The sequence below is a fragment of the Schistocerca americana genome, chromosome 2, assembly GCF_021461395.2.
Source record: "Schistocerca americana isolate TAMUIC-IGC-003095 chromosome 2, iqSchAmer2.1, whole genome shotgun sequence".
In the NCBI taxonomy this organism is placed as follows: Eukaryota; Metazoa; Arthropoda; class Insecta; order Orthoptera; family Acrididae; genus Schistocerca; species Schistocerca americana.
Genome location: NC_060120.1, coordinates 290,625,645 through 290,653,500, shown reverse-complemented (window position 1 = coordinate 290,653,500; position 27,856 = coordinate 290,625,645). Strand labels below are relative to the sequence as shown.

The 27,856-nt window shown below is 38.3% G+C and overlaps 1 protein-coding gene across 2 annotated transcripts in view; it reads left to right on the top strand.

Annotated features, from left to right (window-relative positions):
• The window catches only part of LOC124595736 (protein tweety), a 178,387-nt gene extending 152,396 nt beyond the window's left edge, over positions 1 to 25,991 (top strand). The window contains exons 5-10 of one of the 2 annotated variants that reach the window (XM_047134612.1): positions 9,411 to 9,506; positions 9,599 to 9,671; positions 10,513 to 10,868; positions 12,590 to 12,691; positions 15,724 to 15,816; positions 25,364 to 25,991. In XM_047134612.1, the coding sequence (XP_046990568.1) occupies positions 9,411 to 9,506; positions 9,599 to 9,671; positions 10,513 to 10,868; positions 12,590 to 12,691; positions 15,724 to 15,816; positions 25,364 to 25,538 (895 nt within the window). In that variant the 3' untranslated portion in view covers positions 25,539 to 25,991. Of the gene's footprint in view, positions 1 to 9,410; positions 9,507 to 9,598; positions 9,672 to 10,512; positions 10,869 to 12,589; positions 12,692 to 15,723; positions 15,886 to 25,363 lie in introns of both variants that reach the window. The other variant, XM_047134611.1, reaches the window with a different exon arrangement.
• The last annotated feature ends 1,865 nt before the right edge of the window (positions 25,992 to 27,856 follow it).

Here is a 27,856-nt window from a genome sequence, read left to right as displayed (position 1 = left end):
GAAAGGTCGCTGAGGAAAGCCCAAAGAAATGTGTTTTTCGCTGCCAGCAGCTGACCATCCCCAGTCGCGGATTCCAAGAAGATTATGCACAGCAGACAGCTGTAATTTTCATGATATATTCCTTAGATTCTGGTCTAGGACAACCCTGAAAATTTTCTAGATATCTTTGTTTCGAGATACAGAGGTTCAATGTTACCCCTCTTGTGCTTGTAAAATTTGCATGGATAATGCGGTGTGAGGCACAAATGTAGTTTATAAAGTGACATAGCACAGAAGAATATGATGTAAAGCATCTCCATTATCATCAGAAGGGTCTGACAACTCTGTGATGTAATACTGAAGCACATCCAAAATTTCTGTGTATGTAAAATCCAGTGTGAGATGTAAAATTAGTTCAGCATTATTTCAATTTCACACAAGCAAACTATCAAAATTTTACCTGCTGTGACAGGGAAAAGAAGGGAACCAGCAGAAAAATGCTCCTATCAGAGCATGAAAAAGGTGAATATGCTCCTCTTTATTAAAAGATTCTGACTGAAAAGTGGAGTACCAGAAGCCTCATTCTACCTCCCTTGCACCTTTAAAAATTTTCACAAAAATATTGGCATGCAAACATATTAACACATTTCTGTGCTGCGAGAGAAGGAGATAGTGACAGTGGGAAAGAGACAGAGAAGTAATAAATACTGAAAGTTACTAGACTGTGTGTGGAATAGAAAGGGCAAAGGAGACAATGGCAGTGTAAGAGAAAGAGAGGGACATAGTGACAGTGGAACATGGTAGACAGTGAGAGAATAGTGCTAGGAAAAGGGTAAAGGAGACAATGCCAGTGGGAGAGGGATAAAGAGAAATAAAAAGCAGAAGCGGGTGATATCCAGTGATAATGAGAGACAGTCTGTGACAATGAAGAAGAGAGAGTTAGTGACAGTAAGAAGAGATAGCAGCAGTGGGAAGGAATTAATGAGATAGTAGCAGTAAGAGAGAACAAGAGGGAGACAGTGACAGTGAGAGGAGACAATAGTAGTAGGACAGAACGGAGACTGGGGCTGTGAGGCAGGAGACAGTAACAGTGACAGTTTGATAGCCACAAAGAGATAATGACCAGGATTTGGGCTGAATGAGTGAGAGAGAATGAGCAATTGGGAGTGTAAGTTGCATGAGAGGCTTACAGTGATGGACTTGTAAATGTGAGCAAGTTACAGTTATGACAGCTTGTGGGAGTGAGAGGTGACTTGCATGTTAAAAAGAGCATGAATACGTTCACATGCCAAAATTTTTTTGAAAATTTTTAAAGGTGCTGAGGAAGACAGAATGAGGCAACTGGTACCCCACTTTCCAGTCAGTCTTTTAATAAAGAGGAAGATATTCACTTTTTTGTGCTCCAATAGGAGCATTTTTCTGCTGATGCTTTTATACCTGGGTCAGTAACTCTCTTGTTTACTTTTGTGAGAGTTGTAGTGCCTTGGTGGAAATTTTTGACCTGTTCTGTGTCACAGTTGTGAACATCACAATTTGTCTGAAATAATTCCCTGTTGTCAGATACAAACATCATCAGTGAGTAGTTTCCCATTGGATACCTTCTGAAATTTAGTTCACCTAGAATGTCATCCTCTACACTAAACACAGCTCTACCTGTGTAGAATCCCTTGTGAAGGCCGAACTGTGTAGGTGTCAGTAAGTGATTTTGTGTAGTGCAGATATAAATCCTGTCATACACTATTCCCTAAAATACCTTTGTGAACATTGGCAGCAGAGAAGTGGGCTGATAGCTGGATATTATATTCATTGCCCCGCTTTCATGAACCAGCATCACTATTGCACGATTTAGTCTAACCAAATATACCTCACTTTGCATTGCCTGTTCACACAAATAACACGAAATGTGACTGATTGAGTCTGGACATGATTTTGAAATCCTACTTGATACACCATTATGTAGCCTTAATAAGCACTTCAAAAGCTGAATTAATCAGGATGATGCAAAATTATTACAAAATAGCTGAGAAAGCTGGACTTCATGTGAATGAAGAAAAGACAGAATATCTAGTCATAAGTAAAAAACTCCAAAAGAATACACCACTGACCGTAAATGGTCTCACTTTCAAGGCAGTTGACCACTTCAAGTACTTAGGGAGTCTTTTTAGCAGAGACAATAGAGCAGAAATATAAATAGACGCCCGTCTAGCAGCAGCTAATAGAACTTTTTACAGCTGTATCAAAATTTTAAGGATGAGATCACTTAGTACTGAATTCAAAATCCGTTTTTATCAGTCAACTATTGTACCAGTAGCATTATATGGATGTGAAGCTATTACATTCAGGAAAAAAGATGAAGAAAAACTGTTGATATTTGAAAGAAAAATACTAAGAAAAATATTTGGACCAATCTTCGATGAAAATGTCATGGAGTGGAGGATAAGGAAAAATGAAGAACTACAGGAGCTGTACAAACATAGTACCACTGTGGAAATGTTAAAGAAGAGAAGACTGAACTGGGCTGGTCATGTAGCAAGGATGCCGGAGAACAGACTACCCAAAATAGCATCCACTAAGAAATTAGAAGGAAAGAGAAGAAGAGGAAGACCTCGAATTAGGTGGATGGAGAATATCCGGGAAGATGCAGCTAGGATGGGCATCAACTCTGATTGGACAACAATTTCCCTGGATAGAAATAATTGGAAGAGGCTCGTAGAGCAGGTGTATGGTCGATAAGGCCTTAGCCACGTGTAAAGTAAAGTAAAGTAAAGTAAAAGTAACTTGATACACCATCATATCCAGAGAGTTGAGAGCCTTTAAGCAATTTTACAGCTTTTTCATTTTCTTTAAGAATTGTGCTTTTGAAATGGAGTGCTATGCTTGGTGTAATTTCCACATGATTAAGTAGTTCTAAGGCTTTTGTTGGAGATTGCTTCTTATTTGGATCTTTATTCACTACTGAATAGGTCACTGAGATAGTTATACACTTTGCTGTTCACAAATGATTTATTGCTGCATTTCACACTCTGCCCATCATCAGTAATATCTGCTGAGGAAGAATGCAGTCAGCACTACCAATGTACCTAACAACGCATCAGTTAAAGTGAATTTTACAAAAGGTGCTATATAAAGTACAGGAGTACACACACCAAAAATAAGAACAAAGTCTTCATACAGAGTATGGACTCATGTGTATTACTCATCAGTATTTGAACTTAATTGATAGCAGGATGGTATTCCAAAGCTTAACTGATATCACTCGCCATCAGAAGGTGTAAATGGATAAGGTCAGTGGCACTGTATTGTGCCCATATAAATAGTTGAAATACCCAACAGTGTGTACAGAATACAATAAACAGCTTTACAAAAAGTAGCTCACATGAACTGCCAACCAGACAGTGAGCCCAAGTTGAAAAATGGTTTATTTGCACCATATTACAAGTAAATAGTAAAATATAAATCCTCATAATGTTATTATTCACACAAAATAAATAACTTTTCAAAAAGTAGCTAATAGTAACTGCCACCAGGAACTGGGACTGAAATGGAAAAAAAAATGTTATTGGGCCACATTAGCAGTAAATGGTAAAATGCAAAGTACTTGTAAAGCACTATTCATACGGAAACCAAAATATAAGGTAACATAGTTAATCTGAATGACAATATATAACCACAGAGCATTGCAGTAGAAAGGCACATTAGAATTAAGAGAGATATCTTTATTGCATAGTTAGTGTCACTTGGACTAAATATTAAATGCTTCATCAAGTTTATAGTAGTCATTAGCTCAGAAGTCTCTGTGAGTATTTATAATTGTTTCACTCTATTATTACAATACAAAAAACAAATAAAGTACAATGTCTAAAGCACTGACAAAAGAATTGAAAATGCATCAATATGTTCATAAGGAAAACCTAATATTAGAAGCTACTGGCAGAGAAGTAAATAGCTATAGCCATAGGATACATGGTAAAAACTGATCGTAAGGAAAAAAAAAGAATCTACAAAAAAAGTGTCTTCTCCTGTTTAGGGATTTAGAATCTGCAGGAACAGTTAACAACCAAGCAGTAACACAATGCCAAGAGCAAGGCCAACATACTGAACAATGAGTGAATAATTTTTTCTAAGATAATTTTCTTCTTTTTACCCATTGTGAATTACTACCATCTTAAACAAACTAAATACAGCTTTCTAAGAATGCCAAGACTATAATGGAAAGGATAATATGTGAACTTAATTCTGAACATAATTCTACGTTATTCATGTATTTTTAGGCATTTTCATCCTCGACTACGGATCCTTGCTCCTTCCTTTTGTGTCAATACAGAAAAGTTTTCTTATACCTAGCCAGAACCAGGCCCACATACTGTTCCTGTGTTGTTACTTGGCTTATGGACTCTCCTCAAATGGCCTTACCATCAAATTACCCATCCCCAGCTGCCACCATTTCTTCAGCATGGACAGTCATCTGTTCAGATTCTGCCAATCCTTAACCCTTACCAACACAGTCCTGCAAAACCATATCAATCAGGCTCAAACCCCTTTGCAGTACCTTCTCTCCATCTGCACAATTCTCCTGCTATACAATCCCAAATTCCTGGATTCCATGTCAAATGTTGAAACTCTTGTCCTCCAGGAACTAGAGCAACATGCACAATACCACCTCAAAAACCTCTCCATCCTGTTCACTCTCACCTTGGACTACCACTATACACTACCTCTACAATAACCTCCAAACCTCTCCCATGTCCCTTCATAGCTGACTAACTCTGTCTCACAGACCTACTACATTTACCCCATCCTCGGAAACTCCCTCAAAACACAGTCATGAACCTTTCCTCCAAAAGTCTTAGCCCCACAGAAGCATCAGCCCTTTCCAAAGGCCTCACCTTTTACCTCACCCCTCAAATTCAATCATGCAGGACCAAAGACCTTCTCTCCTTCTTCCAATCCCTACAGTGGAAACACTTTTCCACTACCAACCCCTCCAATCAGACTCAACCAAAGACCAATGTTGAACCCTGCCTGACTCAGTTCACTCCTCCATACGACCATCATCCACCCCCACTGCCCCCAAATCACCCCCTGTTAACTTTCCAGAATTTCTTGACCTTGAACCTTGCCTCACAATCATTCCTCAAACATCTCAACATGCAAATTAACCTTACATCTGCAGAAAGAACTGCAATACACCATTTAAAAATTGACCCCAACCTCATAATCCTACCTGCTGACAAAGTCTCCACCATTGTTGTTTTGAACCACAAGGATTACGTGGAAGGAGGACTCTGCCAGCTGTCAGATTCATCCACTTTCAAACCCTGTCACAGTGACCCCCTTCCAGAAATCCACCAGGATCTCCAGTCTCTCCTCAGATCCTTAGACCCATCCCAGAACCTCTCCCTGGAGGGTGAGGTGGCACAGGGGTTAGCACACTGGACTCACATTCGGGAAGATGATGGTTAAAACCCGTGTCTAGCCACCCTGATTTAGGTTTTTGTTAATTTTCTTAAACCGTTTCAAGGAAATGCTAGGATGGTTCCTTTGACAGGGCACTGTCAATTTCCTTGCCCATCCTCCCCTAATCCGATAGGACCAGTGACCTCGCTGTTTGGTCTCTTTCCCCAAATCAGCCAATCAACCAACTCTCCCCAGAATCCATCACTCTCCTCACCCCTACCACTCCCCACATTCCTACCTATCACATGCTTCCTAAAGACCATAAACCCAACCACCCGGGATGCTCCCTTGTGAGCAGTTACTGTGCTTCCACTGAGAGAATTTCTTCTTTCATAGACCAACACCTTTCGCCCATTACCCACAACCTACCCTCCAATATAAAAAATACCAACCATTTCCGCCACCAACTCTCCATGGTTCCTGTTCCTTTATCACATGGTTCATATCCGTGACATTCCATAAGTCACATGTGTTCTCTGGGTAGTGCTACAGAACAGTCACTTCAAGGCAAATATCTAAAGCCAAGAAGCAGAGGCAGCCAGAAAATCTCAAAGATCTCCTGGCTAAAGTGAATTTGTCACAAAACATAGACTCACACAGTTCTTCTCAGGACCCTCCAGCTGTAAACTTTGGACCGGTCATCAAGATATGTCAAATCAACATTGAAGGCATAAGTAAATCAAAATGCCAAATCTTACAGAAGATTTTATCAAAATATAACATCGATGTTGTTGTTGTTCAGGAAACTCATACTGAAAATGAAGAACAAATGAATTAGAGAAGAAAAATTCCTGGCTTTGAATTACTATGAGCAACGTACCACCATGCTTACAGAGTGGCAGCACACGTATGATCGTCAGTCAAGAATGCACATCTATGCTCTGTATCTGATCTCAATGACAGCCAAGAAGTTACAGTAAAAATAGGAGAACTAACAATAATTAATGTATAAAAACCCCCAGCTATCTCTTGGCCTCCGCTGGTCATCTGGTATCACAGCACCTCTTCGTATATCTCAGAGATTTTAACAGACATCATACTCAATGGAAATATAAGGAAAGTGGTGGAAATGGTGGAGCCATTGTAAATTGGGCAGAAGACAATAGCTTATATTTGGTGTTTGATGAAAAGGATAAAGGAATGTTCACATCAGCAGCTTGGAGACAGGAGTATAATCCTGATCTATGCTTCGTAACAACAAATTAAAATAAATTACCTCTCCAAAGTTCATGGTTGGTATAACAAGACTTCCCACACAGCCAACACAGTCCAATCTTAATTGAAATATGGACAAATATACCACTCAATTCATTTTTTTCCATGACCTAGATGGAACTTCAGAAAAGCAAAGTGGGATGTATGTGCTAAAAATCTGGACAAATGTGTTGGTTGGATTCCCCCAAAAGCAAAAGCTATGAGAGGCTCATTGGAGCTATTATAACTGCAGGAAAGAAGGCCATCCCTAGTGGCTACTGGAAGCAATATATTCCAGGTTGAAATGAAACTACTGATAAGCTGTATCATAGATTTCTGAAAAGTGGGGACCTGGATAGAGCAGATAGCCTCAATACAGCCAGATGAATTAGGTGGACAGAGACTGCCGAGGCACTCAATTTTCAAACATCCACATCTACTGTCCACATCAGGAGCACCAACGGATAAAATTAATATAAGATACATTAGCTGCACACTTACATTGCTTTAAAAAAAAAAAAAAAAACACGAATGAACAATCTGACTTCTCAAGAACTTTCTCTATACCCAAAATTTCTGCTGCTCTTAAAACTCTAAGAGCAGAAAAGACTCGGGGGAAGTGACAGAATTCACCCAGAATTTCTTCTGCATAGTGGGAACTAAACAAAGAGATGACTGGCTGATTTTTTTCTCTGACATTATGATATCTGGTTCAGTCCCACAAAAATGAAACAGTCAAAAATCATAGCAATACTCAAGCCCAGCAAGGCACAAGACTAGCCTAAGAACTACTGCCCAGTCACACTATTGAGCACTATTTGTAAGTTCCTTGAAAGAATTCTATATAATTACATTAGGCCAGTAATGTTTCTGAACCTTCTTCTTGAGCAAGCTGGATTCCTTCCAGAATGGCAAGTTTTATCTTTAACAATATTTATTGAACCAGGATACCAAATGAGGCAGAAAACACCAGTTGCTTTCATTGATCTAAGTGCAGCATATGACACAGTTTGGGGGCAAGGACTGCTTTATAAATTATTGCAACTTGTCTCATGCAAATGGACAATTAAACTAATGAACAATATGTTAACTGAAAGAACATTTACTGTAACTATAGAAAAAGACACTAGCTGCCCAAAAGTACAAAATAATGGCTTACCACAGGGATCCATTCTTGCTCCTCTCTTGTTTAATCCATATATATCTGATATCACCCAAACACAGTTCAGAAAGTTTGGTTATGCAGATGTCTGGGCAATAGCTACCCAACACAAAACTTTTGAAAGAACTGAAGAAATCCTAACTTTTGATCTACATATCTTAAGCCACTATTTCCACAAACGGAGGTTACAACCAAACTCAAATAAAACAGAAGTTTCATGTTTTCATCTGTCCAATAGATTGCCACACACAGCCCTTGGTGACTACTTTGAAGGAGACACATTTCATCATAATATGCACCCAATATACCTTGGGATCATGTTAGATAGGACACTTTCTTTTAAGGAGCACTTTACACAAACATCTGCTATGCTCAAAACCAGAAACAATATTCTCCATAACCTCTGCGGCTCTCATTGGGGATCTTCAGCAGACACTCTCCGGTTATCAGCACTCAGCTTGGTATACCCAGCAGCAGAGTGCTGTGCACCTGTATGGCTTAATAGCCCACGTGTTAAAAAGATAGACATACAACCTAATGAGGCCATGCACATTGTTAGTGGGTCAGTATGATCTACTCCCACATATTGGCAACTTACCTTGAGACACATTCCGCCTCCTGATATCAGACAGAAGAGTACACTATTGCGTTGAGTACCAGAGATTGCTAATAACATCGACCTTCCAGTAATGGACAATACATTCCCTACAAATTGAAAAAGACTAAGATCAGAACATACCACTCTCATCACAGCCAGAATTCAGTCTCATCAATGAATGGAAATGCTGCTGGCAACAAAACTGTTCCCCACAATGCCTGGAGCTGCGTTGCATCCAGAAGAAATCCCCTGGATTCAACCAGCCTTGGGCAATTTGGATTATCTTGATCCTCATCCGATTGGGCCATGGACAATGTGCAGACACTCTCTACAAGTGTGGCAAATTTTCATCACCATCCTGTGACTGTGATGTGGAATGACAGACAGTTGCTCATGTTGTATTGACATGTCTCGCACGTGCCCTCAAGAGTCCTTTTGAAGATATCTTCACAGTGATGAGTTATGCTATAAAATACATAAAAGACCTTTATATCCATGTATAGCTGTTGTTTTTTGTGTTATTTTATGCTGGAGAGCTGTGCTTAAATGTTGACATGTAGTAGTTTTGTAATCTTCATATATGTATTGCCATATGATAAATAAATAAATAAGTAACCACACAGTGCCCTGCTCATCACAATTGCACTGCTAGGTTTTTACTATACCTCTATTCTATATACAAATCCCTCCTTTTTAGCAAGGTATATTAAAGTCACTTTTTGTTATCAGTTTCTTTTTCCACCACAGATTTGTTTGATTTTAATCTGCAGTGCGCAGTGTTTTAATGAACTACTTCAATAATTAATTGTTTTGAATGATTCCTGTTGTCAACAAAATGTAGATGTAGCACTTGTCTACATTTGTAATTAATCTCTGCATCTGTGTAGAAAAATTCTTTTACTGCACTTCAATAATTCTTTAGGACTTTAATACTCATTCTCATGTGAAATGATAGTAAGAGAACATACTATTCCTGTACTCTTGAACAAACTGCACCACACATTCTGTTTTTCTTTGCAGGTGGCCTGTGACAATGGCAATTCTTAGTGTACTGTTGGTATTCTGCATGGTGCTATTGTTTGGAGTTGCAAGACACTCCCGTTGTGCGCTTATAACGTGAGTTTGAGGAAATAAACATAAAAAATGCACATAATTTTCAGTAATAACTTCCCTTGTTTTGGTACAAAAATATTTATTTCTTTTTCCAGGTTCTCAGTATTTGGCCTGTTTGCTGTTATTATTTCGTGGATAATGGCCTCTATATATCTTGCTTCTTCAGTGGTAAGAATTTGTTAGAATTTTTTTGAGTGACTACTTCTAACATTTCTGCAGAGGTCCCAAACATTTTGTTAGTGAAAAAATTTCAATTGATTTTTAGCATTCAAGTAATCAATATTAAATGAGGAGGTATTGAATAGAATTGGGGAGAAGAGGAGTTTGACGAGAAGAAGAGACCAGTTGGTAGGACATGTTCTGAGGCATCAGGGGATCACAAATTTAGCATTGGAGGGCAGCGTGGAGGGTAAAAATCGTAGAGGGAGACCAAGAGATGAATACACTAAGCAGATTCAGAAGGATGTAGGTTGCAGTAGGTACTGGGAGACAAAGAAGCTTGCACAGGATAGAGTAGGATGGAGAACTGCATCAAACCAGCCTCAGGACTGAAGACCACAACAACAACAATTGATATTGATGGGAATTAAAGCCTACAAAAGAAATGGGGCAAGGGGAGGTGAGGGGTGCCAGCAGCAGAAAGGAAGCAAATGGTGGGATGGTTGACTGTAGTCCAACATGACTATGAGATTGCAGATTTTAGTATGCTTAAAGTAAGAAATCATGCTTCTCCCATATTGGTGCAATATTCTTTTGAATAAGGAAGTGTTTTTTCTGTTAATATTTGCTCATTTCATGTATGTTCTTCTCTACAAATGGTAAACTACCTTGCAGATTTCATCATACAGTAAACTATCAGTTGGTATTCACAGACTGTCTTCCTCCATTTTGTTATGAACATGTTTAAATGAGAATACTGATTCTGTCAAAAAATGGATTTGTGTCTATATTCATTTGCTGTTTTCTATTTTCTTCTTCTATTTGAGTAACAAAATTGTCCTTGTATCAGGCCCTGGGAGATTTGTGTGTGGCCCCAGAGGCCTTTCTGGAGAGAGAAGCCCCCGGCGCTACACAGGCAGAAATTCTCACGTACTATGTACGGTGTGAAGGTTCACGAGCAAATCCCTTCTCCCAGCGCCTCCAGGCAGGGCAAAGGGCAGTTCAGGCAATGGGTGCAGGCCTGTCACTTGTTGGCCGCATTGCCCGCGAACTGTACGATGCTGGCAAGCTGCACCCTCTTGACATGCTGATCACAGAGCGTGCTCACGTTGAAGGCCTCGTCACTGGCCTCACGGCTATGGTGGACTGCCGCCGACTCCACCAGCAGTACGTCTCTGCTGCCAACAGCTTGTGCGACTTGGGACTGTAAGTAGTAGTTAATGTTACTAGAGAAATTTTTAATAATGCTACATTTACAAAATATTTTTCATGGGATAAATGATGTTCATGAAACATGTTATATAGTTGTCTGTATTATAACACAGTCTTTCCCATATTTTTTTGTTGATAGTATTTCCTTATTTGTTAAACATTTTACTTTACTTCTACTTTTTCTTTTTTCCTTTCCTTTTTCTTTTGCTTCCTTTTTTTCCTTTGTTTAGAGTCAGCTTACCTCCTGTTTGTCTTTTAGGTTTTACCCCCATCTCCTTGTCTCTTTTCTTCATAGTTTGTTATGCACCATTCATTCCCGAACTCATTTTTCTTCTGCACAATCTATCTTTACTTCTCAGTCATTCCTTCTATGATCTCTACTCTAAAGCTGGCACAGTGGTTACCATTGTACCATCTTTGCCTCCTACTGTCTCTGACACCTATGCCTTCATTTTTGTCTCACTTTGACTTAATAACAGTTGGGTCCTTCACAACCCGGGAATAACTGGTCAACTCTTCCTTCCTCCCTCAGCAAGGAACTAACACATCTGAAAGCTAGGAATAGTTTTTTCACTTTTAAATGTATCTGTCAGAAATACTGAGATTCCACTTTCTTAAATGCCAACCAGCTGTTCTGTGTCTTACAATTTTACACTATGTCACAGCCAGACTTTTATGGCACATTAGCATGTCAGATCATGGAAATTTGTGGCATAACATGGAAGGAACTATACTGGATACCATGAATGCAACTTTGATCTGTCTGTGCTCTCAAAAATGAAGAGCCAAAAATTATTTACTCAAAGTAATGAAATTGTGGTCTTTTAACTGCACTATCACTGAGAAATGAAATGGTCATTGGTAGAAGAGCCATGTGTTTGAGGAACATTTCATAAAGGGGCTTAGTATGTCAAGCAGAAGGTTCTCATTGGGAAATCAGTTTCCAGACAATCAAGGGAGTGGTTATCTCCTATTTAGCACCTCATAATGTACAGTTTCAGTACTTTATTTCTTGTACAGGGACTCGCTAAGAACAAACAGTAAATTGCATCCTACAGTATTTTTGCAATATTTCTTAAGACATAAATAATAAAATAGCATAATTTTGAAATCCTGAATTAATTACATTTTGCAGGAACAAGAACAATTTTTTCCAGTTTTGTTCTCTGAATGTAAGTGCTACCACGATTTTAAAATTGTTACTAAGTGATAGCTGCATAGGCACAAAGTATTAGGTATATGCAGTGGAAGCATATTTCTTTGAATATGCTATAGATTTTCTGGGTCATATGCTGTGGACTCTGGGCAAAGAGATGCACTCTGTTAATAGAATACATGAAAATACTCATATTATCTGATGCTGTATACATGTTGAAAATTGTCAGCTAAAAATTGTCGAGGATTTTTTTCATAAAATCACAGAGAGAGGGAATGACTGGCCATCACATCCCTCAAGGAGGCAAAATCCCAGTACTGCTGATAGTAGCATTTAAAAGTGAACAAACTATTCCTAGCATTCAGAACCGTTAGTTCCTTCCTCAAGAAGGCAAGGAGGAAGAAAGGAGGGGTAGTTTGGGAAAATTTAGAAAGGAAAGGGCCAGGTCACTCATAGCCCAGTATGAGGGGGATCCAACCCATCTGCTCCTCCCTCCCTTGTACCTTTTGTGACACATAGAGAACCAGTGAAAATTTTCATGTTCTGTTCTTTGTTATAGGTATGGATTAACATTCATGCTGGTGGCTAGCATTTCTGCAGGATTTTTCTTCACAGTATTGGTGTGGGTTGATTCTCATACATGGATATACATTAGAAAAAGGTAAGTTAAGAATGAAGTATTGCAAACATGAAACTGATACAATGAACTGCACAAGATTTCTTCATTTGTGTGGCCTTACTGTTCATAGTTGCTTTACAGTTTCTGAGGGATATTTTTGGTCCACTGTTAAAAATACAAGCAAATGCATAGTTACCTCACCAGGTGCATTTCACTTTATTGATAATGTCTTACTTCAGCAAAGCGAAATGTGTCTGATGAGAAAAACACACATTTGCTTGTAGTTGTAATGATGGAACAAAAATATCCTCAGAAGTTGAACAAGATGTATTGCCAAAATAGCACTGGCTCATCTTCAGCTTGGATTTGGGAGAACAACTCTCAAATCACTGTCCAGATTTAGGTTTTCCATGATTTCCCTAAATCACTTCAGGCAAATGTCAGGATGGTTCCTTTGAAAAGGGCATGGCCAATTTCCTTCCATGTTCTTTTGTAATCCAAGTTTGTGCTCCATCTCTAATGACCACATTGTCAATGGAACGTTCAAGTCTAATCTTCCTTCTTTTCCTTCTACAGCACTGAGATTTAAAAAAAGGGAGCATTGCTTCTATTTAAGAAAATCCCTTTGTCAGGAGACAGAAGTTATCAAATTGCTGCACTTAATATGTCAGATTTGGCTGTTCAGTTTGTCAGTTAGTCACAACTTGATGAAAAAGCCTTTTCATTCATCTAAACTGCTACAATTCATTACTAAGAACTAAAAACATTACAATGAAACAGTTGCTTATTAATGCCACTTTTATTGCAGTTAAATTACTGAATTGAAGACATTGTTGTAGTGCTTTTTAACAATTGCTCTACTAATAAGTCATTTTTCACCAAAAACACTTAAAGTGCTTAAAAATACTCCAAATGTCAAGAAGTCTCACTGCCAAAGCTGTGAAAGGTATGATATTATTACATGGAGCTTCACTGTATTGGAAACCTCATCTGTCTTATTAACACGAATACAGTTTTCATAGCAATTTTGTTCCCCACTTCCAGGAAATAATAATAACAGCAGTATAACATCACTGAACAGTCAGTATTATCTTTTGCTGACATATTTGATGACCACACCCCTCTCACATCACAACAAAATACGGGAATGTCATTAAGTGTATGAAAAATTAAGCTGTGTGTATTTTATTACTACAGGGTGTTTGGGTATTCCCATTACAAAATTTTAGGAATTGTAGAGGGGAGTGAGTACATAATATTTTGAATAGGAACCCATGTCTGGAAACATGCCATTTCAGTGCTACAGCCATTGAAAACATGTTTTCTAGGTATGTAACAGGGTTTTCATGGTGGGGCGGTGCCTACAACAGATCAGCTAATTTCATTTGATGCCTGTCCTACCTCTCTGACCTGGTTCAAACCTCATTCAGTGTCTGTGAGTGTTAAAGCAAGATGATTGAATACAAATTTGCAGAATATACTGATATGATTCTTCTGGATGATGAAGCTCACGGTAACGGAAGAGTTGCTTATCACCTTTATCATCAAGATCATTCCTTACAACATCCCATTCCATGACATACTGTTTTTGCCTCAATTAAAAAGAGGCCATACTTCATCACATTGAAGAGAGCCCGTCAATGATTACACAAGCAATTTCTTCTGCTATTAGTGAGTGGAACTGAAAAACAAGTGTTGTACTGAATCATGCCTAATCAATTACTTGTAAAAGTAGTAACTTTACCAACCAGTTTTCAAATGGCCATGTCTTTGGAACCTTAACTCATCTGCTTCTGAGCATTCAGATAATGTTAATAAGTTCTATTTCTATGATCTAGATATAGCTACTTTATTGATGTGTGGTCTAACTAGTTTTGTCTCATCTAAGATGTTGGTGATTAAAAATGTGAGGGGCAATATTCATTAGAAACTGGACTGTCCATGATTAATGAAATTCATAAAAGTGAAACATTCTGCTGAGTAATACCAAAGACAAACATCAAATGGTTCTCTCATGTGATACATTGATGTAAAGCTGCTCTTATTAGAATTTGTAGAGAGAGACACACAATATTAATGTTGTCTTTATTGTATTTTGTGCAAAACGAAATTGTCAGCCTGACCTGAAACACAAAGACATACCAGTAATTAACTATGCTGAGAAAACCTTAGGAATTACATCACTTTCCTTTCATCTTATCTTCTTAGCAATGGTACATGTACTCTTAATCCCTTTCAACAGGAGAGTCCCTCTCCTCTGAGTGACTTGGCCTTCCATTGTAACCTCCTGTAACATATCCCTCATTCCTTCCCAAAGAAGAAGCTAACAATAGTTTCAGAAGTTTGAAGTTTCTTATACTTTAATGTGTCTGTCGGCATTTCGAAGAGCTTTGTCTCCTGAAGATGAGCACTGGTCAGTCAAAGTGTCTCATAATTTTATTAATGGTGCAAGTGCGCTCATATGATAGTTTGGAAGGGGGGGCTAGATGTGGGGGTATGGGGGTATTTTTAATATTTTGGAAGACGAATAGCAACTTTTAAGTAGCTGCAAAAAAGTAATACCAACTTTCAAATCATTTTCATTTCCCTGAAAGCTGGGGGAGGGGGGAGGGATGGGGGAGGGAGGGGGGGGGAAGAGGAAGGGGGGGGGGCGGACGACCCTCTTGCCCCAGGCACAGGCCTCTTGCTTCCAGGTGTTCTGCCAAGTTGTCGTTTCCATTTTACACACAAGATTTGGATGACTGATCCAGCCATCTTCTTCAGATGCTGCAAGTTTTGCTATCAGGTGTACTTGCTGCCTGCCTCTAGAAGCACTTTGGTTTGAATTTGGCAGATTCCAGTGCCTTTGTTTCAAAACACATCACAATTTTATTCTTTTTCCAATGCATTTAGCTTCACATTGTCATTATCCACAGGGATTATTATGACAATACATTATTGAGTACTAAAAATGTGACAAATTATTTGTAGTTTAACAGACTGTATTACACTCCTTACTTTAACCACTCTGCTAACTGTTTGCAAATGTAAGTGATGGCAGTTATAGTGAGTGCTAAATGTTCACTTGTTTGCAGGCGAGACTACCTCCAGGTGGACGAACAAGACCCGTTCCTGCCGCCGTCTGCCGCTTCGCAGGCTATCGCTGCAAGGACTCTGAGGAGCCAAGGGTCGTATGGCAGCACAGGCTACTTCCGGCCGCGAAACTCCCCCCACCACTACTACTCCCCACATGTCCTGTATGCATGGTTCAGTTTGCCTTTTCTGTTTAGTTCTTGGTATTGTAGTTCTAATATTTGTATTTTTATTTTAAGTTCTCCTTTTATATTGGTTGCAGTTTCAAATAAAGCATGGTATGTACTGTGTAGGCCAATACTGAAAGAAATTTTATATGAGTATCTACAAACCACTGCTTTCAATTCTTTACTTTTTTGTTCAGTGTATAGCCTACAAAAATTTCTGTAGATTGTTCTAAAGAGATTCTCACTATTATATCTTATTTCGTAGTATCTTTTCTGCACACACTCTCTTTAAACTGGTAGCTACAAATTTTAAGGAACTTTAGAACAACTATTCTTTTTGTCACACAAAGAGGGACACTTCTCCATCTTTTAGTTTACTCTCTCAAGTTGTCACTCTTCTTATTTATCTGACTTTTCACTTTATGCTGTGATGTTGAAAACTGTATTACTTGTTGTTGTTTTGTACTGGCTGATTGAAAAAGAAAGAGTGGATTTCAGTTGTTTATTACAGACAAACCATAAAAGATAGAAACATATTGTGCTTGTCACTGGATAGAGGAAGATCCAAAGATCTGACACAGCTGTGCTGTTGTTTGTTTGTAGTAACATGGAAACTACACCACAAGAGAAATCATTTTTTGTGTTGAAATTTGTGCAAAGTCAATCCACTATTCAAGATAAACGTGTGTTCCACTATCGATTCAACAAGAAGCTGCCTCTGCACAAGCTGATTTATGACTGACACACAAAATTCTTGGAAGCTGGTTACACATGCAAAGGGAAGGGCACTGGTCAGCCATGCACATCTGATGAAAATGTAGAGAGTATCTGAGATATGTACATTTGTAGCTCTCAGAAGTCCACAAGACATGCAGAGCAAGAACTTCAACTTTCACACGCAACACGTGGTGTGTTCTGAAATGATGTCTGCATATGAAGTCTTACAAATTGCAGTAACTGTAGCAACTGGGTCCTGGTAACCATAACACAAGGTATGAATTTTGCATTTCAGTTCTCCAGGATATGGCAGAGGACACTTTTTCCAAATGACAGTTCTCTTCAGATGAATCGACATTTCATCTACTGGGTGAAGTACACTGAAATATTGTGAGAGTTCGAGGGTCACAAAATCGTGGCCTTATCATCAAACATGAAAGACTCTCACCCTGAAACTGAATGTGTTTTGTGCCATTTATGTTCACAAAGTTTTTAGATCTTTCCTTTTTGTGAAGGAAGCTGTGACAGGAATGTCATGCCTAGACATGCTGCAAAATTGGTTGTTTCCTTAACTACACAAAGATTCCAATGATTTCATTTTTATGCATCACTACGCCCTCACATCACTTTCAGCTTGAATGCAGCATTATCTTAACAACACCATGCCACAATGTTGGATTGGAAGAGGTAGGCAACAAGATCTTGTTAATTGCTTTTGGTCTCCCAGTTCACCTCACAGCTTGCAATTTTGTCTATTTATACATAAAAGAGTACATAAAAGACAAAGTCTTTGTCCCACCTATGGCAGGTACTGTTCAAGAGCTGAGAAATCCAACTGTTGATTGTCGAAGTTGGCAGTTCAATAAACAGGAATCTGGTGATTCACATGTGGCATGAATTGAACTGCCATTTCAATGTTTCTTGAACAATGTATGGTGATCATTTTGAGTGAACACAAAACTTTCTATCCAGTGATATTCACAATGTGTCTCTATCTTTCATAGTCTGTCTGTAATAAACAATACAAATCTGTTTTTTTTCTTTTTGAATCACCCTGTATTTTGGGGCAACGATATGACAATTATGTGATGGATGAATAACCACTTTCGCACTATGTTTCGCACTATTTAAATGATATAAGGACATAGTAGCAACACTGGTACAGTTTAACTGCTGTTTTAAATTATTACAGCACATCTGTTGGAGCTCTATCACCTGCCACAGGCAAATATGTCTAAAATACAGCATGTGCCTTGAAACAACTGTTGTTCCACAAATAATGAAAAATCCAGGATAAATGGCAACAATATGAAAAGTTTATATTGCTGCTCATTACACTGAGTGACAGACATGAACTTTGAAAAGACTGCTAGATATTATCAGCTATTGGACTAAGTCTTTCATCAGATGTAGACAAAACAAAACAAAAACACACGTACAACTCACAAACACTTGGCAACTGTCATTTCCAGATGCTAAGACCCACTGTTGTGTTACAGTCATTTTTGCTGCGTTGTCCTGTGTCAAATGTCTCTTAGTTCAAAAAAACAATTAGAACATTTTCTTCTCCCCTTTTGTGTGACGAACAGTTGCTCTTATCATATTGTGCTGTTTGATATGAACTATTATTAACATTTATGTGAAGGAGCCCATGAATAAAATTACATACAAGGTCTATGAGAAGCAATAGAAGGAAAAAAAAACTTGTAGTAAAGGCAAGTGGTGGATGTACAGGTGAAAGAAAGAGCTTCATGGAAGAAAAAATTAGTAGAAACAAAGTGGGAGGAAGACGCTATGTTGTAGAAAAAGGGATGGTATTACAAGAACAGGAATGTGGCAAAATATCCAATGAAAAAAAGGAAATGTGTTGTTATAGTCTTCAGTCTGAAGACTAGATTCATGCTGCTCTCCATTTTAGCCTATCCTGTGCAAGCCTCTTCATTTCTTCAGTGTAACTACTACAACACACATCCAGCTGAACCTGCTTAGTGTAATCTCCCTCTACAATTTTCTCCCCTACACATCTCTCAATTACTACCAAACTGATGGTTTCTCAGTGCCTTATGATTTGTCTTAACTGATCCCTTATTTTGGTCAAATTGTGTCATAATTTTTTTATCCCCAATTTGATTTAGTTATTCAATCTAAATATCTAATCTTCACCAGTCTTCTGTAGCATCACATTTCAAAAGCTTCCAATTTCTTCTTGTCTGAGTCATTTATCATCCACATGTCATTTCCATACAGTGATTTCCCAAATCTTTTGCACCAGATACCTTTGTGACAGATGACGATGATGTGAGGCATAGAGATAGAGGTCAGTGTGCATTGACTTCCTATATATGCTGTAACCCAGGGACCTTGTTGGGGTTTTCTCATGGCTAACACCCCAATGAAAGTTTTTTCAAATACCATCATGAATCTGTTTAAGGGTTGATAGAGTTTAAATGTTCCAGGAACTCTTAAAGTTTATTTCATTCCATGTGGTCACACAACAAACATGTCGTACATGTATTGATAGAAACATGTCGGTTTGAACTTGATGGATTCTAGTGCCTTTGTTTCAAAGTGTTCTACATATAGATTGCAACAACAAGTGATAACAGATTACCCATTGCCATGGCATCAGTTTGTTCATAACATTTTCCTTCAATCAGAAAATAATTCAATGTCAGAATGTGTTTAAAAAGTTCAGTCAATGAAGCAACTGTTGAACTTTTTAGGTATTAGTTCCCCGGAGAATTCATGTAATCTGCCACTGATAGCACTTTTGGAGTAGGTATGACATTTAGCTTTTCAGCAAAGATCTTCATTGACTAATTAACTATCCTCATCCGGATGTCTGTCAGAGAGATTAATTATGGTATGCCTGCCTGCATCTTGTCTTACAAGGTGAGGCCATGACTTTGTGATCACAGATCTACTTCAAGCTTTGTACACCTTTAGTAGGCCATGAAAACAACATAATGTGCAAGTAGTAAGATGTACTACTACTCTGGTAATTCCGAGAAAACTGCAAGAGAAGTTTTAGTGTCTTTTATGTTTGTGATACAACTGTGCAAAGGTACCAGGCATAGGAAGTCACTGTGGTAAAGCAGTTAGTGTGCATGCATACCAAGCAGGTCATGGTGGAGACAACGGTTTGGATCTCACTATCACCCATTGTTTTAATCTATATTTTCTTCATCACTGGTCACATTATTTAATTTATATGAGATTTGAGAGCTAATATAATAAAAAATGTACACACATTTTCATGAAGATGTAGTGAATTTCATGTTATTTGACTATTTACGATTTGTAGCTAAATTTTCAAGGACAAGGGACAGGCATGGAAAGCCCAACTCAAACATCGATAAATAATTATGCGAATGATGTTATTCACAATCAATAATAAAGTAAGTCATAATATGCCAGGCCACAAGAGCAACAAATTACTCAACGGATGCTGCAGGACGGTATTTGTCATACAAATATGGAAAACATAAAGTGAAACTTTATGCAAGTACACGTTTTTTTTCTCCATTGGATTGCGTCTCAAAGGCCATACAAATTAAATAATATGACCAGTGATGCAAAAAATTGACTAATAGTTAAATTTTGAGTGGAAGTCAAACTGTCGCCTCATATATGTTCATCTTGTGAAGCTTGAACACCAAACACTTGATCACCATGAATTCTAATGCACAGATACATATGCTACATAATAGATGCATAAATCTTCTCTTGCAATTTTCTTGGAATTGCCAGAGTAGTGCACCTTATTAGTTGCACATTATGTTGTTTTAATGGCCTACTAAAAGTACTTTCCTGTGCTGTGCTATCTCTCAATTTATTCAATTTTAAATTTACTGTTATGTATCCTGAAGATTTCACAATTTCTATCAGTATTTAAAACTTCCGAAATACACTTTTTTGTTTCAAACAGTTTCAATCACTTTCTTGCCCAGCTGGACGACTTAACTGTTTCTACAGCAATAATTTTTGTTAATGGCCTACATTAACTCCCAACACTTACATTATATATTTTCTGCTATTTCCGGGTGCTGTTCAATGTGATGTGGCATCCCCTTGATCCTTTCTTATCCCGTGGTTCAGCTCAACATCTTTCTTGTAGTGGATGTTCCAGTGTATGAAGATTGAACAATTCGGTATTATCACCAAATGACAAATATATTTTGGCTTCTTATTTTTCTCTCCACACATTCATCTGAAGATACAAACATCTCAGTCTTGTCAGTGGTCAACGAATGTACTCTGCCCTTCTATTTTACTGATTTTAAAGTTGATTATTCTTGTTGTTGTCTGCCTGGTTAATAAAATTAGGCATTGGACATTAATATATAGCCAGAAGTAGCAGGTGAAATTACTTCCAAGGAACATGCACCAATAATTAAAGTCCTGACCATGAGCCTAAAATGCATGCCATATTATCCCACACTGTGCAACAATTCTCTCCCTTACAAAATATTTTTATTAATAATGAAGAGAAAATCTCCTGCCCCAGCCAGGAATCCAACCCAGGCCCCTTGGCGTGGCATTCCGCCGCACTGACCACTCAGCTAACGGGGGCAGAGACTCACTCTGCAAATGCTACCTGACTCAGTTATCACAAGCCTGTATGAGTTTACCATTGCTGATTCATTATTACATGATCGCCTTTCCACTACATAACAATTCCCTCAGAATGAAATTAAAATCTGAGCTTCAAAATCTCACTTTGTTCATACACATATGCATTCTACTTGCATTTTAACTCTGATGTAGCTTTCAGTATAATCTTTCAATAAAATACTTCACTTTTACACACAATGCGTGGAGCATGAGCTCTTGGGACCTGACCTGCAGGCTTGCTAAGCTTCAACTGATTCACTCCACACAAAAAGATATCCAGGAACCAATATCTCCCTTCTAGAACAATGGAGCATTCCTGTCAGTGATGTTGCTCTGCTGTAGCAAAAGAACATGAGGGTAGATCTGATTCTTCAAGTACATGATATCTGTACCCTTTCAGTGGTCATCTTTGAAGTGATTACTACTCTTTTATCTATGTGGAGCCCTTTGCTTCATACCAAAACACTTGTTGAATCTTGAAAATTATTTCAACTTGAGAATCACCAAACTTAAAACAAAATTTGACGCAATAACGTTGTTCTACTTTTTCTGTTATTTTGCCCACATCATAAAATCTGATTAATAGCACTTACACATATTCAAACAATTAAAACTCCACACTGAAATAGCAACAATATTAGGAAGAGGATAGATTGCTACACACCATAAATATGATACATTGGGTTGCAGACAGGCAAAATGAAAAGACAATTACACATTAGAGCTTTTGGCCAAAGTCTTCTTCAACAAAGAAAACACACATTCACACAAGGAAGTGCACTTCTTGCACACATGACCGTTACCACCTGTAACTCTGACCAGGGAAAGGGGGGGGGGGGGGGGGAAGAGAAGGGTGCAGGTGGAGGGAGAGAAAAGCGCTGTCTGGTGGGGCAAGCAGGGCTAGACTGCCATGTGCAGGGTCATGAGTTGGGGAAAACTGGGCAGTGAAAAAGAGAGGAGCTGAAAATGAGAAGTGCAGGGAAAGGGAAAGGACAGGTGGGTACATTGGCAGAGCCCAGCACACAAAGAGGATGAGAGGCACACAAAGAGGATGAGAGAAAGCGAAAAGGGAGGACGAGATAGGACGAGGGGGTGGGAACTATGGATGGACGATGTGGGGATGGCAGGTTATCGTAGAATGGGGCCAGGATCATTTTAGGAGTGGACAATTTGTTGTTAGGATAACTCCCATCTGCACAGTTGAGAAATGCTGTTGGTGGATGGGAGGATCTGGAAGGCCCGGGTTACGAATCAGCCATTGAAATCAAGCATGTTGTGTTCAGCTGTGTGTTGTGCCACAGGGTGGTCTGCAGCCATCGCACAGAATTTTACATCGGTATGACTACCAACCAGCCGTCCACCAGGATGAACGGCCACTGCCACACTGTGACAAAGAGCAAAGTAGTGCAGAATTTTTAGAGCAAATGGCACAATGAACTTTGTGTGTCAAGTTAATCTGTAAAATAAAAATTCCTCTAATGTAAATTACAGTCTGCATGGCAATAATTTGGAAAACATATTCTCTGAAATAATTTTGATATTAACTAGATAATTGCATTTCGGAAGTAAATTGCAAACAAGAATAAAAAGTTAGCATTTGTTCGGAAGAGGAGTGATATCAGGGCAAACAAAGATACTCCATTTAGCTATGTTTCCACTTTTGTTCATGATATGTGCCACAAAATGCAGAAGTAATCACTCTGCCATGTTTGGACTACTTTAACAAGAATGCAACTGATTTTGCGTGCTAGAAAGTTTGTGGCCTTTGTTTTCTGTGACACAGAAGACATTACTGATTAGCATACAATGGATGAAAGAAAGAGCAAAGGACTGGACTGCAAAATAAGAACATTATTGCTCATCAAGACAATGAAAGTGGCTTTAGCAATGGAGAAACTGAGGTGCATCCAAACAAATTGCTGAAATTCCCACCATAGTCATCAAATTTGGCATTAATGACTTCCAGATTCAGCTATAACAATGTTAACATTACTATATGTGGTTCATCTATATTGTGCAGTGGAAAACTATCTGAAATTACTTGACAGGACCAGGCCATTGTATTTATTGTGAGAAGCATTTGGAAAATCATTGTCCAAGAAGCCAAAAAACTGCTTACAATTAAAAAAGTGCCTCTCAACAGTTAATTAGTTATAGTGCAGTCACTTTCAAGAGAATATTTGAAGATATAATGTAACAGTGTTTTTTGGAAGTCATCTACATCTTCGCAATCATTGGACGCCCTCCAGATCAATGCATCTTCTTTGAGGCCCCATCTAGAGGGGTTGATAGATGTTTAATTCCATGTAAGGTGATGGAACGTGATGCATTCCATATCTCCTGAGGTATCTCTTAGAGGATGTAGGTGTACTCACAGGAAGATGGCAGCACACAATCTCTAGACTTCTAAAAATTGGTTGGACTTAGCAAGCCACTTGTTATGTGCTGGTGCTAAAAGTGACTGTCAGTGTCCTCACTCACCCTTTGGAAAGATGTCTGTCAATGTACAATTCCTAAAGCCCACATGTGACATTTATTCCATAAAATTCAGATACTGAACAGGCTCGTATGCTTAACCAATAAGAGTAGCCATTTGTTTATTTGAACGTATATAGCTTTCTTTAGCATGCAAAAAGTTGTTTCTTTGCACATGACAAAGAACAGGTCACTCCATTTCAGTTGCTGACAGACAAAATTGTTGGTGAAACATGTAGAAGTTTCATCTTTTTTATTTTTTGTTTTATTTTATTTTTTGTTTTATTTTATTTTTTTTACATAGCTTCATGGCTCTATGTCGTTGCTTTTCTTTTTAAGTTTATTTTCTCGTTTGGTGTAATGCAACATAAATGTATTTACAAATGTAGCATTATTATTTGTTTTAATTTGTAATTAGACAATTTGTAAGTGTTCTCAGTCTGTTCAATCTAGTTACTGGTTACAATCATTCTTTGATTTTTGCATGCAGTTGATTAACAGTTGCACTTACTATGCACGTGTCCCACAAGTATTTGAATGACAGCCCTCATTACCCTTTACACTCTGGTCTTAATAATGTCTGATTTACTAGCCTGGTAATTTTTAGTCTTGAAAGTAATTTACAGTGAATAATTAAATGAACATGTCCCAGGTGAAATATAAAATTAAATGTTTAAAATGAATCTGGTTACATACAAAAAAAAGTAAAGTGTATATACTTCCAACTAAAGTGCTTGAAGCATTAATGCAACATTTGACTGCACTGGTATTCTCTCTCTCTCTCTCTCTCTCTGTATCTCTATTAGCATACTACGTGTCACGCATTTACTGCAGTGTAATCATTGTGACATATTTTTGATATTTCTCCAATCTACTTCACTTAATGGCTACCATTTTTCAGTTATTTCAGTCAGTTTGACTAATGTTGCTTCATCAGTACTAAAAAAAATAAAAAAAATAAAACAAAACATTTGTAGTCTAGTGGACAATTCTGTAAATAAGAAAATCAGCTTTCAATTCAGGATAGGAGGATGCGATCATTTTCCTCGCATAGCTATTTTTTTAAATTACAAATGGGTGATTTACATATGAGAATACTGTAAAATTATGAGATAGAATTGCCATCCAATACTCACCTTCAGTTGGCAAAATTCTTAGTACTGTTGGTGTATACAAAAAAGTGTAAGAAACTATCATAGGGTTCAGAACCATTAGCTCCTTTCTCGGCAGAGGAAAGAGAGATGGATTGGGGAAGGAAGGGCAGATCACTCACACCCAAGAATGGGAAGGAAAGTTTCTCTGGTGCCCCACCCCCACCCCTTCAACTTTGTCTCCCCCTCAAATTTTCCTTTTTTTCACAATACTGCAGCATTAAATAAGTGGAAAGAGGAACCCAAAAAAGAAAGACACTTTTGTTTGTTCCTTGCATCACAGTATGACTACTCTGTAATAATTTGCATTTTTTGTTTGTTTGTGATCTTGAACAGAAGCTGGGTGATTCCTGTATATACACCAACAATTTCTTGCATAACTTGTGTAACTGTTAAACAGGTAACACTATAAAGCAACAAAACCACAAATTAGCATGCCTAGAATGCTTAAATATCTACATGGTCCATGTGCTAAATCAAGTTGCAGTGTTAACTTATTTGCACGTGTTTCTCTATAGAGATGGCCGGAGTTCCCGCGAGGAAAAGTCCCAGCACGGTTCCCATCATGAGCCAGCAGGCGGCGGAGGGCACGAGCACGGGTCCGGAGCCTCTGCAATGCTTGGACCAAACCATGGGCAGTACGCGACTCTGAGCAAGCAGTGCAAGACGCTTGAGTCCTCTGACTTCTACTGAGAGGCAGCCCACGCCCCCTACCAGGTGACTGAGCTGTGATGCTGCGTGCGGCGGTCGGCTGTCGGCAACTGGCTCTTCTATGTCAGGGGGTGGTGGGCTCGTAGGAGGTAACCTCAGTCACTGGAGAAACGATGCAGGTTACAAGGTTCAGAAGAATACTTTGGGATTGATCAATCGAGTGAATGGATAATAGTGACAACTCCTACCTGTGAATGAGTGGTAAATGAGGATTTCCAAGGAAGTGTGTGTAACCGTTGATTGTGAAATGGCATAGAAGAACCAAATACCTTCACAAGACTTATGTGTAAAAAAGAAAAAGTGATTTATGAAAACACCATTATCTCTGTAAAATATGAAGAGATCATTGAGTTCAACATTTAGAACAGTGGTATGATATCGTATATAAGCTTCAGAGGACTTTCAATAAAAAATTCTGGTTTTTGAGAGAATGAATAATAAATAGTATTTATGTACGAAGAGTAATAACAAAATGTCATACGTGGGATTACTTTTTGAATGCTGGTTGGCTGTACTGGACAACTGTGAGATGAATGTTACTGTCGAGTAAACTTAGATACGTGTTTGTATTCAATTCCACAATATTAAGCGTCACAAAAATTACAAGTATTGGAGACTGTATAGGAAATGATATGTCAAATATTTATAGCTGTGGGATCATTTGTGACATTAAAAAAATTTGTATTGACTTTTTAAGAAGTATCCTATTTGGAGACATTTTGATCATGTGATACAAGAAATTTTATTGCATTTCATTGTCCTTGATTACTTGTAGAAGTTGCTTTTATTGGAAAAAGTGAAACATTTCCAATTTGTGGAAAAACATCTGAGACATTTTTTGCATTTCAAGAAAAATAAAGAAATGGCACAAAAACAATGCAGTAGTTCCTTACAATTTAGTTTTAATAATAGTATTTTGTAGAAAATAAAAAAAAATAGATTGACAGAAATGTGTTTCCAGATGCAGAGATTATGCAGTGCATATTAAGTATCATAGGGAACATTCTCAGAGAACAATTAGGAGTCATAGTAATATTTTTCTGCCATAATGTCTCACTGCTACATACCATACACACTTTCAAGAAATTGCAATTCTTTACATCACACCAGACACCGTAGAATGTCAATAAAAATACAGACTGTGTTGTTTTATATCATTTATCTTGTTACCTAATTTTAGAAGAGTATATCCACATAATCAAACCACAATGACATATAAACTCTATAAAACAGGAGCAGACAGCTTGATTTGCTCAACATGTTCTGTACATACAGTACATCATAAAATACCAGGTGCTCAGGAGGATCAAGTTACCAGGTCCCTCGGCTGTGGCAGCCTTCTAAGCTTCCAATGAAAAGCTAGGCCATTGAATCTAACAGACTCTATAAAAATAAAATGGTGTCCCCACTTTTAACATAAGAATGATGTTATTAAAGACAAAATACGACCTAAAATACTGCCTAGAGGAACTCAGTTCCCTTATCTGAAATGATCTGATAGCAAATGTGTAACTAGAGCTACAAAATAATATCACCAAGGAAAGACTGTAAAAACACTAGACAACATTTCCAAATGCCCCATGCATGGAGTGGTCTGAGGATATCATGACTTCAAATAGTAGCGTCAGCCCACCCCACGTGGTCCAAAAATTTACCTATTTGGTGTTACTTGTATAGCTGTATAGCCCCCTCCAGTAGATTTGAGTTATATGGAAGATTGGACTTAATTTGTGATTAGATTGAAGAGTTCCTATCCAATAGAGCACAGCATACCTATCTTAATAGAGAGGAATCTCCAAACATATAAGCAGCGTCAGGCATATCCCAAAGGAGCATTATAGGACCCTTATCGTTCCTAATGACCTAGTGGATAGCACAGGAAGTTCCACAAGACTGATCACAGATGATATTGTCATAAATAGAGAAGTTGAAATGTTAAAAAACTGTAGTGAAAGTCAGGAAGATATGCAGAAGAGTGATACTTTTACTGATATTGTGGGCTCTAATCTCTCTGATTTTATCCTCATGGTCTCTTCGCGAGATACACGTAGGAGGGAGCAATATACTGCTTGACTCTTCGGTGAAGGTATGTTCTCGAAACTTTAACAAAAGCCCGTACCGAGCTACTGAGCGTCTCTCCTGCAGAGTCTTCCACTGGAGTTTATCTATCATCTCCGTAACGCTTTCGCGATTGCTAAATGATCCTGTAACAAAGCGCGCTGCTCTCCGTTGGATCTTCTCTATCTCTTCTATCAACCCTGTCTGGTATGGATCCCACATTACTGAGCAGTATTCAAGCA